The sequence below is a fragment of the Perissodus microlepis genome, chromosome 20 (genome assembly GCF_051167445.1).
Source record: "Perissodus microlepis isolate ML-2025 ecotype Zambia chromosome 20, ASM5116744v1, whole genome shotgun sequence".
Classification (NCBI taxonomy): domain Eukaryota; kingdom Metazoa; phylum Chordata; class Actinopteri; order Cichliformes; family Cichlidae; genus Perissodus; species Perissodus microlepis.
In genome coordinates, this window is record NC_140480.1 from 17,058,854 (window position 1) to 17,076,879 (window position 18,026).

An 18,026-nucleotide genomic window follows, 5' to 3' on the forward strand; every position below is an offset into this window, starting at 1 on the left:
ATGTCACTGCATCATGTGACTAGGAGGTGTGATTTCAGTTGCAGATGAGCTGAGTGCATAATTGTCTGATGTAGAGCTGGTGTTCTTGAAAACTATTATTTTTGTAGAGTAACAAACTGGCAGCCCTGGAGTGTTTTCTGCTTGTTTTTAGCTCAGCACTTATCACCTTAATGGGGATGTGTCTGTGTAAGCCAAACAATAAATGATTCAGGATAGTTATTAGTCTATTGGCATTTTTTTTTTTAAATTTTTTTTTAAGCATTGTAACTGCCGGTTAAACAGGTGAATACACTCCAGCCTCATTCTGTGCGAGTTTCCTGAAAATACAATGTTGAGAACCTTCAGCAGAATTATGGTAAGCAATTCAGTGTAGTTGTTTAGGATTTATCTTACTGAAGTCATAACAAAAGCCCATTACCTTGTATTCATAAATATGTGTGAGGTTTTATTTGTTTTTGTTAACGTAATAATTAACAGAAGCAATTTGTTCATGTTTTAACCAAATGAATGCTAGTAAAAGTCTCAGGATTTATTACCTGATCTTCTTTTATTCTATATTCATGTATTTTTGTTGTCTTTCTGTCTCCCAGGTGAAGTTGGGGAAGATGAATCCTCCAGACCAGGTCAGATCTTATCAGTTAGTGAAGCCTGTACGAGTGATTCTTATTAGTGACAGATACTTTAACCAGCAGAAGGGACTTCCCAGGGTACCTGTCCCCCCTCTGCGGAAAACATGTGAGGGCTACCTCAGTGCCCTGGAGCCCATAATAGAAGAGGATGAGTGGAAGCGAGCGAAACAGCTGGTTGAGGCCTTTATGAAAAGAGGAGGGGTTGGAGAGGAACTGCAGAGAAGCCTGGAGAGGAAAGCATGCAACACTGACAACTGGGTGAGCTCATTTACTGCCACTAAAGAGGTTCAAGTTGCAGTGACCAGACATAGGGAACTGACTGAAAATGAATGATCATGTTATAGGGAAGGAAGAAGATGGAATTAAATAGGTCTCAGGTAGGATTGGTTAGAACAAAAAAACATCAGGCCTTATTCATTAGTAAAAATAGAAAAGTACTATAGAAATGCTATTCCAGAGGACTATACTATGAAGAAATTTCAACATACCCAGTCTTTCTTTATATGGCTTCACAAAACCTAAAAACTGCAGGCAGCAATGAAGAGTACTGATAATTAAATGTATTGTGTCAAACAAAGCAGCTCTGTTTCAGAACATTTGGTAACTGAAAAACCACTGTGATTGAAAAGTTGAAATGAATCTTTATTGGTCTTATTGATTAACAATGTTGCATTAAACAGTAAAATGAAACACTGTTGCTGCAAATGTGATGACGTAAATCCAAAAGAGAACTTGTTTTTTGATCATTGCAAGTGGGGAAATAATTCATTAAGTGAAATTTATATAAATCTGTCTTACTGCTCACTGTGCTTCAAGTGCTGCCATCAGTTTCTAGATTAGAAACTCTGATGAGCAGCTGTCAGATTGACAGCTGCTCATCAGAGTTTTGAAACTTAAATGTTTATATGCATCGGGTTAAAGTTTACTCTGTGTGTTCAAGTCTGACACTGTCCCACAGCCTGATTTGGAAACTAGTTTATCACTAACAAAGTGAAATACATTTTATTGAGTGAATGCTATTCACAAGCAGCAGCAAAAGTAATATTTAGTCTAGAAGTAATATACATTAATCATAATATTTTTGGTTTATAAGTGTTTTTATAAAATATAATTCTTTGACTGTCTTAAGTGAGCTGTGGTACTGCACTCAATTAATTTAAAAAATGTGATTTGCTGTATAATTTGTCTATTTGCCCTGAGCCTTATCATTAAAGGCAATGGCAGAATGTAGTTATAGTAATTAATGAAAATACTCCAATTACAGAAAATGGTGTAAATTTGTCAAGAACTGCAGATAGAGTAGGGACACTTAAATGAAATTTTGCAACATCTTAGAAACTCAAGTGATGACACTAATTTTTATCAGCTGCTTTCTGCAGGATTAATTAACAGCCTGCTACTGTGTGTAGTCGACAGACCTGTGGGGGAAGTTGGAATACTTTGGGAACCGGAGCCCTGTGGTGATTAACGCAAATGTCCCGATTGCGTGTCCTCGACTGGACTTCAGGGATAAACAGGGACAAATTAGGTAAACCAACACACACTCTTACACAAAAATGATACCTTGTATATGTGTTTATAGCTTTTTAAAACAACTAACATGTTTTGTTTTTTTTGGGGGGGGGGGTGTTTGCTGCTTAGGTGTGCAGCCAAACTAATAGTAGCTCTTTTGGAATTTAAGACAACCATTGAAAAGTGAGTACCAGAATCAAATTAATGTTTAATTAATTAATCTCCAGAGATCTAAGATGCCATAGTGCAGTTAACACGTCATATGCTCACAGGACCTTTTGAGAATAAATAATGAGGAAACTGATCTCACCTGAGCATGAAACTATTAGTCGGTAAAATTAATTAGGAGCCTCTGAAACTGAGTCTTTTTTGTAAAAATGCCTGTAATAACTAAAGTTCTAATTCCATCAAAATGTTCCATAAGACACCAAAACTAGAAAAGTGGTTAAGAGATCCAGTTTAGTAGTTTTTGGTACTTGTGTATTGCCTCTATTTTTCAGCCCACCTCGGTTTACTGATGGAGGCTGTGTCTTTCACAGTGAGACATTACCAGTTGAGAATCTGGGAGGGAAACCTCTTTGTATGGAGCAATATTCCCAGTTGCTGTCAACCTGCCGCATCCCAGGTCTGGAGAGGGACTCAGTGGTGTTCCATGCCAAGATCGGCAATCCACCCAAACACATCACAGTGGTATATAACTCTCAGGTGAGATTTTTTTTTTTTTTTTTTTTTTTTTTTGTTGGCACAACATATTACCAGAGGCTTTGTGGAGATGCTTGCAAAGAGCCAAAGCTGTGTTACAAGCATAATGCGGTTGTTTCTGTCCTGGATGCAGTATGCACTTTGCCATTGTGCTTTTGTGGAATAGAAATAAAAGTAATGTTTATATCCACGCTGTAGACTGTGCCACTATTTTCCTCCTCCTCTGAGACAAAATGAAATCAGCTGATTGGACTCTATGGCAAGCGAGCTAACAATTCCAACAAATTGAACTACTGGGATTCTCTATTCTTATCCCTAATGAGAGTGGGCCAACATCATATTAAAGTCTATGGGTTAAGAATGGGATATCACTCAAATTCACACGGATGAGTGAATAGTTTACTGTGTATAAGGAAATGGGTGAAATGAGCACACCTTTTTAAAAAGACATTTAATTATTTGCTTGAATATTGTAGTGTAGCGAGTAACATCTTCACAGGTTTGTTACCCCTGGCTATTGACTTGCGAAAACACTGTACTATATAATGTTAGCTTAATATTTGCTCTATAAACACTACTCGTGACCTACAAAAAACAGTCAAATGGATTCCATTTCTCACGCATACCCTATCTTTGCATGGTCTTTATTCTCCCTTGCTCAAAGGGTATTTTCCTTCCTCTTCTTGTCCTCCACTACCATGTCCGGTTGATAAGCCATCACCAGTTTGTCTGTCTGTATCTGGAAGTCCTACAGGATCTTAGCTTGGTCAATCTCAATAATACACCCTGCTGTTATGTGCTGGATTGTCTCAGGGGCATCTTTGCACAGCCTGCACCTGGGGTTTTTACCTGGTGTGGTAGACCCAGCCTCTATGGATCTTGTGCTGAGAGCTTGTTCCTGTACTGCCATTAGAGGTGCCTCTGTGCCATCCTTCAGTCCAGTTTTTTCCAGCCACTGGTAGGATTTCTTGATGTCAGCCACTTCCTCTATCTGCCAGTGGTGCATACCGTGCAGGGGCCTATTCTTCTACAATGGTTCTTCTCCTTGCACACAGTTGATGTTGGTGGCATCAACTGTTGATGTCCATCTCATGTACCCTCTTCCGCTGAGGTTACTTTCATAGTAGTATGCCAACAGTTCCCTAGCACCTGATGTGGGCCTTACTAATCCAGCCAGTATGGCTTCAGTTATCTCTCCCTCTCACTCATAACCAAAGCAGATTGGTTAGCATCTGGGGCCTAGCCTGGCGACCCTTATTGAATACAGTCCCCCTGGTCAAAAGTTGAACCCCAGATAGGAAGAGAGAGTTTGCCAGAGATGACAATCCAAGCAAACCAAGTGGAACCCAAGTCAATTCTCCTCTCTGCAGACACTGTTGAACACTACCTGAAATGTTTGAAAGAGTAGCTGACGAACTCTTTGCTGTTGGCCAAAGGAGTGGGCTGTTCACCTAGTCCCACTACCCAAATGTAAGGCATGTAGTGCTGAGTTGGACGGGAAGCATGTGCTCAGTAATGCTATTAATCTGTCCTCCCTTTGAATCAGTTCTTTGTGGTGGAGGTCTACCACAATGATGGGACTCCGCTGACAGTTGATCAGCTTTGTGTTCAGATAGAGAGCATTTGCACCTCCACATCAGAGACTAACACGGAGCCTGTCGGTATCCTCACCACCCTGGATCGTGACTCTTGGAGCAAAGCATATCTCAGTCTGAAAGGTAAGGCCAAGCTTAGCTTTAACTCAGATTAAACTAATGAAAAAAAGTGTGTGACATAAAGTGGTCAACAGTAACTGATCTTGGCAAAGAAGGGTAATCTGCATCCTCTATGATGTGATGAACCAGAAAATAACACAGAAAAACATTTTTGGCATCTATTTCATCCTAGCACATCATCGTTATTCTCTGCAACCTTGGTGAGCTTGGCTAAGTGCACATCATGGTGCTGCAGGTTCTAATGGGAGACCCAGCTAGTTTGCAGTGGATCTCAGCTAATTATTACAACACAATTTACAGGTTACAATTACAGAGTTACAAAAGACTATTATCAGCCTGGCTAGCTGGTAAATAAAACATGTGAATGGAAGAGCCAAAGCTAGCTTGTTAGCAACAACTGAATTTGTAAAATGAAGCAAGAGGATTTTCCTTAGTAAATTTAAAAAAAAAATAAAATAGAAAAGAGTAAAAAAAAGATTACAAGTCAAACTTCTAGACTTGGGCAACCATCAATACTGCACACCTCAGGGTCCTATCCTAAAAGGACAACACTGAAATAACACTCAATAAACATAAAGTTTAAAAAAAAGGCACTTTTTCATTGTAAGTACCCTATGATAGTGGAGAAAACATCAGAGAATCCTCCTTAGCAAGTGCTTGCTGACAATGGGAAGGAAGACCTACTATTTAACAGGAAGTAACCTCTGGCAAACCTAGCCCAGCAATCGAAAGGAAACCTTTTTCTCCCACTTGTGCCCAAAATATCTTTGTTTTGGTAAACAGAGTTCATGACACTGGGTGAGGGCTAGAAAATCAAGTGTAGACTGAATTCTTTGCTTTCACTGTCAACTCTTTGTCATAATTCGCTACTAATCTAGTGATCTGTTTCACTCCATCTTGACAACACTTGAGAACAGAATCTTTAGATATTTGAACTCAACTCAAATCTAAATTGCTCCTCCTGTGTCTCTAGTTCAGTGAATCAGTCTTAGCCTCTTTCCAACACTCTGGAGTACACTTTTCCAGGAAGGCTGAGCAGTGTGATATTCTTCTCTATAAATTAAGAACTTGCTTTAGAATCATTTTCCACAAAGTCCAGAATGATCAGCCCCATCACAGCTTAAATATCACACTACCATGTTTTCAACTACAGGCTTATTTGCTGTAGAACCAGCTCCTATTCAGGAGAAAGATCCACTCCAGTTTTAAGATTAGATGTCAGAGATTCAATTTTTTATAAAACTTGACCCTGAACCATGCTTTAGTTATGCTGGTAGAGGACCTCCTACACCATCAGTACCCATGCCATTATTGGATTGGCATGGGAGGAGGAAAAAAAAAATACGAGGTACAATCTTTTAAAATGCTCATCATTTCCACTCAGCATTTTCATTAAAAGAATATATAACAAATTCTCACCAGATGCCATGTTTACTGTTTAATTAATGAATATTTCACAAATTGTAACAATTACTAAAACAAAATCTTTCGACCAGTAATTTTGTATATTCAAAGGTATTTTATTGTTAAACCAAAATGTCTCATTTAGGATGAAAAATGCACCAAAGAGGAAACTAGAATACCTTGGACGTGCATATGAACATACTATTTAATAAGAAGGTGCCCCTATTTTTGCATTACAAACGCTGAGGTTGGGTGGGGAAGAGCATGCTGAGTACTTCTCTAGTTGGTGAGTGAGTGTGTTTTATGAATGTATGGATAAATAGATCAACCAATTCCTACACCCCTGGTCACGCTAGTAAAAAAGAGACGAGAAAAGGAATGATGGCGATGTTAACTGTCTTGATGCATGCCTAATTATCCAGGTAAGGTTAGGGAAACCTGCAGTCAGATGAGAAGTCACTTGGATGACGAAATGTTTCTCCCGCTGAAAACGGTACCTCCATGTGAACAGAATTAACTTTCTGGGGCAATGTTAACCTTTTTTTTGCGCACATAAGTGAGGGGTGAAATTGTATAGTGTACTTGCCTTTGTGTATTTGCATGTGTACCTGTGACTGCTTCATGCGGTCTGTGATGGAGACGCTCTGTCATAGCAAGATCTGTTAAACTGTTAAAAATCATTGGGTTTGGTTGGTTTTGTTTTTTGTAGATCAAACAAACAAAGAATCACTGTCAGCCATTGAAAGGAGCATCTTCACATTGTGTTTGGATAGAGCCATACCTCGAGAGTCTGACAAGTACGGCACATGTGATTTCCACCTAATAACACATGGAGGAGGCAGCCAGTGGAATAGTGCCAACCGCTGGTTTGACAAGTCACTGCAGGTGAGAAACAACCTGCCTGAAGAAATGGATGGTTATGTGGTATTTTGTGTGTGTGTGTGTTTGGGGGGGGGGGACAGAAATTCCCAACTGGCTCCCTCAGAGTCACCTGATATTTAGTAACTTATTTAATGGGCAACATGGAGGTTCAGTGGTTCACTGTTGCCTCACAGTAAGCAGTTACTGGTTTTCCGATCCATTATCGGCTCGTTGAAACATCGCGGCAAAAGTGGTAAATGGTAAATGGACTGGTTCTTATATAGCGCTTTTCTACTCATCTGAGCACTCAAAGCGCTTTACACAACTTGTGCATTCACCCATTCACACAAGCACATCTTTCTAAGTGCTTCATAGGTAACATTCACACACATTCATACTCCGATGGATGCATCGGAGAGCAATTTGGGGTTAGTATCTTGCCCAAGGATATTTGGCATGTAGACTAGGGGAAGCCAGGAATCGAACCACCAACCTTCCGATCAGTGGATGACCTGCTCTACCACCTGAGCTACAGCCACCCCAATAGCTACAGCCACCCCAATTGGCCAAAGGTCGAGGGAAAGCACCGAGTTTTTTAAATAGACTAACAATGAGGCGGAGTTGTTGCTGCCAGTAACACAACAGTACAAAGTTGCCAAAGCGAGTGAGAATTAAATAATTTGAAGAAAAGCTATCTGAAGCATGTACAAACTGATACAAATCTTTTTTTTTTTTTTTTTTTTGTGTCCCGTTTGGATCTTTAGCCATCAGAATTGTTGTCTTAAGGCCAAGAAAGATGCCAAGCGGATTTATTTTACCAAGTGGATCATCATGGCCTTGCCATATTGGTCCATTTGATTGACCTTTATTATAATTATGTATTTATTTTATTTTCAGTTGCTACAAACGGGACAGACGTGACTTGGGGATAGGACAGGGAGAAAGAATGAAAGAAAGAGAGGGAGAGAAAGAAAACCAAAGGGGAGAAGAGACGGTGAGAAGGGGGGGAAGAAAGGAAAAAACAAACAAACAAACAAAACGCCTGGATCACCTGTATGGAGAAAAAAAACAGAAGAGAAAGCAAACAACAAAGAGCAACATAATAAAAACAGCACCATCACAATAAACTAGCTAGCAGTAGATAACAGTAGATACTAAATAATAAATGATATTGTGCAGCACGCAAGATAGACAGCGCACAATGTGCTTTGAGGCAGCAGCCAAGAAAGGTGTAGTCCGCGTCTGTGAACACCCGTGTGTACACCTGTGTGCATACCTGTGTGGATCAGCATGCTTGTATTCCAAAGGTTTCTCCATGTAACGATCTGCTAGGGAGTGTGGGGAGCCATAGCCCCGTCCACCAGGGTATGAAGCGGGTATGGAGGAGATCCAGGCCCCAGATATCCAGAGGCCCCAGAGTACAAGGACCCGAGGAGGACCACCAAAAGGGGGGGGAACCGTGCCACCCTCCTAGGAAGAGCTGAGTAGAGCCCCAAACGAGAGGTCACCCCGCAGCTATGGAGCAGAGGCCAGAGGGGGTTGCAGTGGCGTGCCCGCGGGCTCCGCCGGCAGCCAGCTGTGCCAGAGAGGACCGAGCTTCAGGCCCAGAGGCCAGAGGCCTGAGGGCATCCCACCCCCCGGAAGGAGCCCAGCCGGGCCACAGGCGCCCGGCCCCGCCAATCGGCCACCAGGAGTGAGCCGGTACATGCATGAGCGCCCAGCCCCAGATGACAAGGACCACCAACGTCTAAGGGCATCAGCCACCGGCAGGGAGTGTGGTGAGGGGAGATAGGCCTGCGTACTTTAGAGGGCCTGAGATGTACCCAGAGAGGTTGAGTCTAAGACCCAACCTGACATATAGACACAGACAAACAGGCACACGCAGACACAGACGTGCATTCCCACCCCCATATGCACAACCAAATACTCGGCACTCACCCAACGTGTAGACAGACACAAATAGACACTGCACAGACAGTCGCACTCCCCAAACATACTCTATATCCCAGGTCCAGGTACCCCCGCCCCCAGAGGGGCAAGCCGCACCTAGACCCAGGAGATGTAACCCTTCTCTCTGGGGTGGAGGCAAGCGGACCACCTCCTTATCTGCAGTAGCAGGGAGGCCCCGCATCCCAGACCCCAGTCTGACGGCCAGCACCTCCTCCCAGCCCCCCAGCCCTGACGGCTAACAGAACCGGGGTGAGTGAAGACCTCAAACCTCCCTACGCCCGCTCATATGTAATGTTGTTGTGTGCTGTTCTAAAGTGCATTTAAAACTCAGGAGAGCATGGTGCTAGCTTCCTCTCAGAGAGCAGCACGGCTCCTCCCGAAAACCCTCAGTGTCTAAATGCATTTAAAATTGAGGGTAGGGCACCAGCGCCAGAGGTGGGTTGGAGTACAACGACCATCCTCTGGATGCTGTAAAACGTGCCCACCCCCAAGGCCCTATATGTATGTGTTATGTGAGAGTGTGAGTAATGTGGATGTCTAGGTTGCAGAATAAAATTGAGGCACAGGCGGCCAGAAGGGGACAGAGGGGGAGTGCCTCCCCTGCACCCTGGTGACATACCTGCACCCCAAGCCCTGCGTGTGTGGGTGGGTGTGGTAGAGCGGGAATAGGGAGGCAGCTGAGGATGGGGAGGGAAGAAAGGGAGGGGCAAGCGGTCCCTCCCTGGGGCCAGCTCCCCCGCTGACCCCAGTAGGCACCCCCACGCTCTGGAACCCACCAGGGCAAGGAGGCCCAGGCCCATCCGGACCGGGGCCCGCAGCAGCAGCACTGCCCAGCCCCACAGAGTCCGGGGCAGCCCACCCGACTCCACCCCAGAGAAAACTGCACCCACCCCATCATCCAATCATCTCCCAAACTACACAAGACAATAGACACCCAGGTTGAGTTCATTCTCCCCCTCTCCTATATCTCTCCCCCCACCTGCAGAGTGAGCTCCTGTAGTGAGGAGACCACCTGCAAAGATGTAACAACCTCCCCACCAGTTAGAGAGCCCCCTAGTTGGGCCGATGCACCAGAGGTCCCCTGCACTGGGGCTGAGCCCCCCTGCACCCACCCGCCCACTGCTCCGGCGACACAACAGCCAGGACCCAAGCCCCCAAGGCCCGGCCAGCACCCCAGACCGGGGGTCGGAGCACCCCCAGACCCCCAAGCCTCCACGCCCGTCCCGGACCCTCCCAGGGGCAGCCAGGCTACCAGGCCAGTAACCAACGTCCGCCAGCACAGACCCTCCCCCATCTCCGCTGTATGCAGCCACAAGGAAAACACCATCCAAGAGCCCCAGAGCTTCTAACCAGGTCATGGCCACAGCCCCCAGGTTAGGCCCTCCAGGGAAACGTCCCTAGGGACTCCCCAGACGCCCTAAGGCCGTCCCTACCCCCACATCAACCACAATAGCGAAGGCAGGACCAAACCATGACCCCCCACCCCCACTAGGTGATGAAGCCGATCAAAGGAGCCCAAAGGGATTGATCAAATGTGATGGCAGAGGTTGTATCAAGACTAATGTGATCTATTAGATGGTTTTTATATTGGTTAGAATTAAGATTATTTTTATTTTTCCAGTTAATGAGGACCATTTTCTTGGCAATGCATAGGGCCGTAAAAACAACGTGGGCTGTGTTTATTTCTGCAGTGACCTCATCCAAGTTGCCCAGCAAGCATACTAAAGGGGAGGCTGGAATGTTACATTTCAGACACTTTGATAAGTCTTCACATATCTCACGCCAAAATTTCTGAACTGGTGGACAGAACCAAAGAGCGTGGATGTAATTGTCCGGTGTATTTGCTGTGCAGTGTGAGCAGTTGTTGGAAGGCGTATAGCCCATCTTGAACATCCTATGACCAGTATAGTGCACTCTGTGTAATATTTTGTATTGTATTAATTGCAAACTGGGATTTCTGATCCATTGAAAGGTTTTTAAGCATATCTGAGACCAAAGGTTTGGGTCTAAGTTGATTGATAAATCTGCTTCCCATTTTGCAATAGGAAGGGATATTGATTCATCTATTTTAGAAAGTGTTCTGTATATTTTAGACAATAATTTGGGGGGTTTTAGACTAAAAAATTGTACCACACTTGGTGGTGTTTGTAATTCAGCTTCACTGGGATTAAATTTCTTTTTTACTATGGATTTAATTTAATTTAATTTACAAATCTTTAATAGGGCTGTCAAAATTGAGAGCAAACAACAACTGCTGTATAATGCCCTCCGCTAGCTTTTTTAATTGGTCACATGACTGCATCACATGACTAAAATGCGTCATCATTTTAGAAAGTCTGCGTTTTTGAGTGTCCACGCGGGACAGCTCCGTTTTGAAATGTATGCGTTTTCGAGAGAGTTTTCAAAACGCTGCGTTTTTCTTTGGGGAAAGCGCCGTGGACGGGAGGCCAAAACGGAAAGAAAACGATGCGTGTACGTGTGGACGTAGCCATCTGCCTTAGGTACGAGTGTGAATTGTTCTCTCTGTGGCTGCTGGGATAGGCTTCAGCCCCCCCTGCAACCCTGAATTGGATATTTAGAAGAAAATGAATGAATGAATTTACTTTAGTATACTTAATGAAGCCATCCAAAATGTTGTCTTTGTAGGTGGGTGGGTATTTTCTTATACAATTTCTTATTAAAATTGTGTAGAAATCGGTTGAAATCTATGCTTGTAATTGCTTTTTTAGTCTTCCTGCTACTTCTATCAGTCAATAAACACTAGTGACCCATGCATACATAACTGTGCAACAGCATTGGCTCCACTATGTTTGAGGACTGATGTGAGATGTTTCAGACGATGATGAGCTGTTCCTTTCCTTCTCCATGCTGTTTTCTTCCAGTTATTCTAGTTTATACAATAAGATGCAAATCACTTGGTTAAACTGAAAAACGTAAGAATAACCTTCTGTATTTACATACATGACGGGATCTCTTGATTGTATACTTGACCTTCTCGAGTAATGATGTGGTTAAGGAAAACCCTTTACACAATGTAGCTAAAGAGAAAAATTCAGTGTTCATTTTATTTCGTGGCCTTTTACTCTATTCACTTATTTTGCTATCTTTCTGCCTTTAAAAAAAACCCCCCAGAAGACCCGTGTCTTGCAATGTAAGTTTAAGTTACATTTTTGTAATTAAAAAGTTCAAAAATGTTACAGTACAGTACAGCGACTTGACTCATGTAGATATCATGGTGTACCTTTTTATCTGTTTTAGTTGACTAAAATGTTTTTTTTTCTCCTCTGTTGTATTCCTCTATACCCGAGGTATGTCCAGCAGACATTCCTGGTTTCTAAGTAAGAAAGTAGTTTTTTTCTTTTTTTTTTCTTCAAATTCCTGAATTATCTGCCAGGTCTCTGAGTATGTGCTATTCCCCCCCAAAAAAGATTTGTTTCACTGCACAAACGCATGTAAAGCAGCTTATTCGTGGGGTATGTTAGAGTTTCTAATCCACAACCATTTAGTGACAGGTAGGATCATAAAAATTGCAAACATGGAGACAACATAATTGCAATTAAATCCTAATACTGTTTCTGTCTTTCAGATAATTGTTGCAGAAGATGGGTCATGGGGTTTAAATCTGATTCATATTGTTGCTGATGGTGCAGTTAGTATGGCCTTAACTGACTATCTTGTCGCATCCATGTAAGTGGAACCAAATTGTTTTTCGGTTATGTAGATTTAGGCTTTTTCTTTTGTTATGACATTACTGAAAATTCAGATGTTAAATTTTAAAATCATTACATGGCATTAACGCAGAGGTATGGTTTTCGTGAATCACACAATTTGGGTATATGTATGTATTTATGTGTGGAAGGTATGAATGAATTTAATTGTTCACGCCTGGGCTATGATCACTTGGCTGTGCAAACATCACCTCCTTCATGACTTAAGGATTATAGGAGGGTACATGCTCTGTTTGTTTGGCATACTGTATGGTGCCTTTGGTTTGTTACTTCATGTGATATTGTTCCATCAAATGTATTTGCCCTCATTTTTGAAACAGGAAGAAGCCAGAGATGAGGCAAGCTTCCATTCTGCCTTTACCTATGCCCCAGAAACTACACTTCCATGTCACCCCTGATATCAAAGAGATCATTGAGCAGGCTAAAAGGAGCATGGACAGGTGAGTACATATCACTTTTAAATTGTTCAATATGGCTCATGTTGAAGAAACATCTGCACATCTGGCACGAAAAGACTGTCATCCACTAACAAAGCTAGGGCTAAGGCATGGCTATTATAGCAAATATAACATTTGGTTATATGTATGAAAAGAATATGGTTAAAGGTTATATTGCAAAACAAAATGGGATGTTACACACAACACATCTTGTGTGAGTTTTAAAATAAATTTCACAACACAAAGCAACAAATGTGTTCAAAATTGAATACATTGTGGTATTTTTATTGTGTTGGTGTAAACCTGTCCTTCATAAAACTCAAGTGAGCTACAAAAAAGTGGCTTTTGGTCTTGCTGCATAAAAATCTCAATGTATGTAAAGCACCCAATTAATAGATGTGAATACGTTCAGGTTTTCTGTAATTAGAATTAATAGTGTGTAATATATCCCTGACCTTTATTACAGTTTGTTACCACAAGTCAAGTATCAACAAAGTGCCTAACCATAATCTCGCCTCGGGCACCAAAATGGCATTTGTGTGTATTCAATGGTTACTTGTGTTTGACACAGTCTGTTATTGCATCTGTATAATGTTTGTTCCATTCCTCCAACTACAGAAACATCCAAAACTTTGATCTGAGTGTTATGGTTTTTGACCACTTTGGGAAAAATTATCTGAAGGCCCACAACATGAGCCCTGATGCTTTCATCCAAATGGCCATACAGCTGGCCTACTACAGGTGAAATCCTGAAACCTCATGGAGAATGAGATGTGTATGCAGAATGTTGTCAGATCTGACAGACAGATAAGCAGCTTTACTAGAATGTTTCACACATGGAGATATGTGAAATAACACTCCCTGACATGAGACGTCTAGCTTGTTCATAGTTTATAAGCACTTTGGAGATATTGGGATGCCCCACAATGTATTTCATATGGTATTTAAAATTCTGGCATTTATAGTGAGGAAAAACTGCTGTGATCTCAGCCAGTATGCTTACATTAGCCCAAAGGAAGGAGGAATTACTGCATCGCAGAGCCAGTATTTCTCTCATGAGTCAGTAAGTTTTAGAACTTTGTTGCAACGCAGTTTATGGAAAATCTTTCTCTCCCTTCTCTTGACAGGATGAATAAGCAGGTCTGTGCATCATATGAAGCTGTCAGCCAGCGAATGTTCAGGCGTGGACGTGTGTCCCTACTGCTTTCGACGACAAGTGTCTCAGCTGCCTTTGTCAAGGCCTTTGATGACCCTGAAAAGCAGGTCTGGCAAGATGGGTAACATTAAATCCAACTCTTACAATCAGGTTCATAAATATCTCACTGGGACAGTTGTTGTTTGTAACTTTGAGTGTGTACAGCACTAAAGTGGAGTAAGTCAAGATATGACTAAGTGTAGATTTTCAGGTTTACTTTAATTGAAAGGTTGTTAACAAAAGTAATTGCATCAGCTATTTACCATTTGTTATGCAGGGGTTAAAGGGGTGCCTGTAGATCAGGAGGTAGAACAGGTCGTCAACTATAAGTGGAAAGTTAGTAGTTTGATTTCTGACTGCTCCAGTCTGCATGCCAAATAGAATAGAAAAGCACTTGGGCACAGAAAAAAGTGCTTGAATGAATGGGTATGAATGAGGGATGTTATGTAACATGTGAGTAGAAAAGCACTATATAAGAAACAGTTCATTTGTCTTAACAGAGGAAGAATTTGATCGCTGACTTTAGTTGCCTTTAAGCATGTTGAGCTATGTGCTACCGTCACTTACTTCCACATCTCTTACAACCTCATTCTTAGTTGCCTGTTGATACTCGTGCTTTTTGGTTGGTTTTTTTTCTCCATAATATAAACCTTTATTTCATACTTACAGATGTACAGTTAAAACAATGTTGTCATTCTCAGCTCAGTATTTGACACAGTTGAGATGCTGTGTTTGGGTCAGAGTACCGAATGCTTCTGCACAGCAGTTCACCAAACAGACTTCATCTTTCTGTTTTACACAGAACACGGAGAAGATTGATCTGTTGGAAAAAGCCATAAAAACGCACAAAGAGAATATTAAGGCGGTGAGTATCATTTACAACATTTAGTTCTTCAGTTTTGTGGAGTTTATATCTTCTGACAGCAACTGTTCTCTCCATATACTCTGAATTAGTTTAAATTTTCACTCTTGCATGTTGCTCTATCAAGTAAAAATTTGGTAAAGTATAATAATAACCTATTCCATCAGTCTTCCAAGGTGTGACAGTGAAAATATCTGACAATGAAAAAGAACTCTAGAGAAGCAAAGAAGACCTGTGTACCTACACAGTGGAATAGTGGGAGCATGGTATGCCAATGTACTGATGTGCACCACTGCTTTGGTGGGAAAACTAGACAGGTCTTACCATCAATCTTAGAAAATGGAGTAGATGCAACTATACTATATTACTCACCTGCCTTCACAGGCATTGAATTTGAGTGACATCCCATTCTTAATCTATTAACATAATGTTGCCAGCCTTTTGCAGCTTTAACATCTTCAACTCTGCTGCAAAAGCTTTCCACAAGGTTTAAGAGTGTGTTTATGGGAATTTCTGACCATTCTTTTAGAAGCGCATTTATTATCTGGAAGTCCAACTCCTGAAAAACAACCCCTCGCCATTATCCCCCCCACCACCAAATTTTACACTTGGACAGTGCAGTCACACAAGTACCGTTCTTCTGGCAACCATGAACCACTGGCAACCACTGGCTTGGCGAACTCAAAAGGGTGATTAATCACTCAGTACTCTAGAGTCCAGAGGCAGTGTGTTTTACACACCCCTGTCAATGCTTTGCATTGCCCTTGTTGATGTAAGGATTGACTGCAGCTTCTCAGCCTTTCAAACCTATTTAATGAACTTATTTAATCATATTGTAATTTTGTAGATTTTCAGATTTGAATTCAATGAGATTGCTGCAAATATTCATCTAACGAGAATGAATATAAAGCTGGCATGATCGAGGAAGCGTTTTTGTTTGATTGTTAGACAATGTTGAATATTCACATCACTTCAAAAAATTGTAAATGAATACACAGTGTGACTGCATTAGTAGAACTACAAAGTGTGTACTTCAGTGCTACTGACAAGGTCAGAACACTAGTGGGCTATTTAACTACTAAGCAACAAAGTGTTTCTGTGCACAAGTGCATGCAGTGCCTGTAGTTGGTGATGGAGCCACCACTTATTTTCATTCTTGTCCTTGTACCTGACCCCCCCCCCCCCTTTTTTCTTTCTTTTTTTTTTTTTTAAACATCCCTTAACATTGACCTATAAACCATTTAAGTATACTCTATGTATAAACCACACTCATCTACACATAATAGAGAACTAGGCCAAGATCCTATTTTAAATTGGGTTAGGGGTTGCAATGCATAACTTGGTCCTGTGTCTTTAATCTTTAATTAAAGATATGAGTGTGACAGACATGTAATAGTATCCCAAAGAGTTGTTGGTTAAATATGTAGTATTTTTCTTTTCTTACAGGTAATTGGAGGACATGATATTGTAGCCCATATCATTGCTCTCAGATTGCAAGCTGTTGAGGATAAACTCCCCATGCCTGACATCTTCAGAGACATCTCATACAAAAAAATCCTTAACTACCAATTCGCCGCAAGTCAGGTAAAAACACATTAATGTTGCTTTGTTTATGTTGGTGAAGGGCTTATAGGTAAAACTGATATTTCTCACTAACACATGCATGTGATTAAATAGCTACCCAGCAGAAGTCCTTGCAGGTCATTATGTCATGTCCAAAAAAATGTAAAAATTATAAAAATCATCAGTTGTATGTGTCTACAGATATTTTAGTTATTAACAAAATTGGACATTTATTTAAATTTTCCTTCAAATTTCATTAAAAAATACTCAACCAGTGGAAGTGTACTAAAGTGGAAGAAATCATCATTAAAGAAGACCCTTTGTAAAATTGTATAGTTTACATTTCTTTTAAACTCTGATATTGAACATAATATATAGAAGTCAGTTTGGAGTGGAAGACATCCATAAAACCCAACAGTGACTTCATACAGCAGAAAGACCCACAAACAACTGTGGATGGCTGCAGGGTGCAAGTATTCTCATGTCCATGAGAGCGATCATTTTTCTGCCCGATTCTTGATGTTGTATTAAAAATGAACCTTTTTATTTAAGACTAGATTTCTTCACATTCACACAAAGATTTAAATTGGAAGCAATGTTTAAGTCATCGCAGCTCTTAAACATCTGACACTTTTAACATGACTGAATTAAAGTAGAAGTGCATTTTAGTTGCATCTCTAACATTTCATTTCACATCTTTTGTGGTGTGACTCAAAATGTTATCTAAAGGTCTGCAAAGCAACGTTCTCACTTAAATTTCCTCTTCACAAGGTGACATCCAATACCGGCTCTGTGGGAGTCCATCAGGTTGATGAAAACTCTGGATACAGTTTGTGCTACAGTGTACATAACAGTCACTTCATCATTGAGATGGCAACTTCCAACACCCACAAGAGACTAAACACACGTCATCTGAGCCAAAATATGAAGGATGCACTACTGGACATGAGGGCTTTGCTGGAGCAAGCTCCAAGAGCAACTTAAAAATCATCCATAGCTAAACTCTCACCTTATTTTTTGCATTTTTTTTTTTTTTTTTTTTTTGAATGATTATTGAATTTTTTGAGGGGGCGGGGATTTCTCATCACTTCTTTGATTACTTGCTCAAAAATGGGAAATTCCATTCTAGATTTAAGTTTTGATCTTTTGTGAAACTTGCAGAGACCGGGTAGTCCTGTGAGTGATCTGTGGTAGGTGGGCTGGAGCAGGCAGTGTCATGGCACACATGCTAAACACAAAGACACAGCTGAGGAAAATCCTTACACAAAAAAACACTAGGTGTTAGTCTTGATTGTCACACCCCAATTTCTATGTGCATTTTATTTGAGAAATGAGTGCTGAGCTTGAAGCCTAAAGACTATTATTATTATTATGCTTCTGTAATAAAACACCAATTTCAAACATTAGCTGTCTGACTGAAGTTCAGTCATTTGGAAGTAACTCCTTCCTATAGAGATGCATTGATGCA

The 18,026-nt window shown here is 41.3% G+C and overlaps 1 protein-coding gene across 1 annotated transcript; it reads left to right on the forward strand.

The window, feature by feature from the left end:
- The first annotated feature begins 545 nt into the window (after positions 1–545).
- LOC146364344 (carnitine O-acetyltransferase-like) lies at positions 546–17,964 on the forward strand. The gene is made up of 13 exons (XM_084917540.1): positions 546–887; positions 2,039–2,157; positions 2,271–2,324; positions 2,681–2,846; positions 4,390–4,561; positions 6,672–6,847; positions 12,360–12,460; positions 12,822–12,941; positions 13,557–13,679; positions 14,066–14,201; positions 14,936–14,998; positions 16,442–16,579; positions 17,330–17,964. Exons 1-13 carry the CDS (start codon positions 561–563, stop codon positions 17,540–17,542), a joined length of 1,908 nt encoding a protein of 635 aa, XP_084773666.1. The 5' UTR covers positions 546–560; the 3' UTR covers positions 17,543–17,964.
- Positions 17,965–18,026: the final 62 nt, after the last annotated feature.

What these genes read in the sequence shown, in the direction of transcription:
- LOC146364344 (XM_084917540.1), top strand. Translation starts at nt 561, where the DNA reads ATGTATTTTTGTTGTCTTTCTGTCTCCCAGGTGAAGTTGGGGAAGATG. An exon ending in TTTAAGACAACCATTGAAAA is followed by an intron (nt 2,325 to 2,680) that starts GTGAGTACCAGA and finishes TGTCTTTCACAG; the next exon opens with TGAGACATTACCAGTTGAGA. An exon ending in GACTATCTTGTCGCATCCAT is followed by an intron (nt 12,461 to 12,821) that starts GTAAGTGGAACC and finishes TTTTTGAAACAG; the next exon opens with GAAGAAGCCAGAGATGAGGC.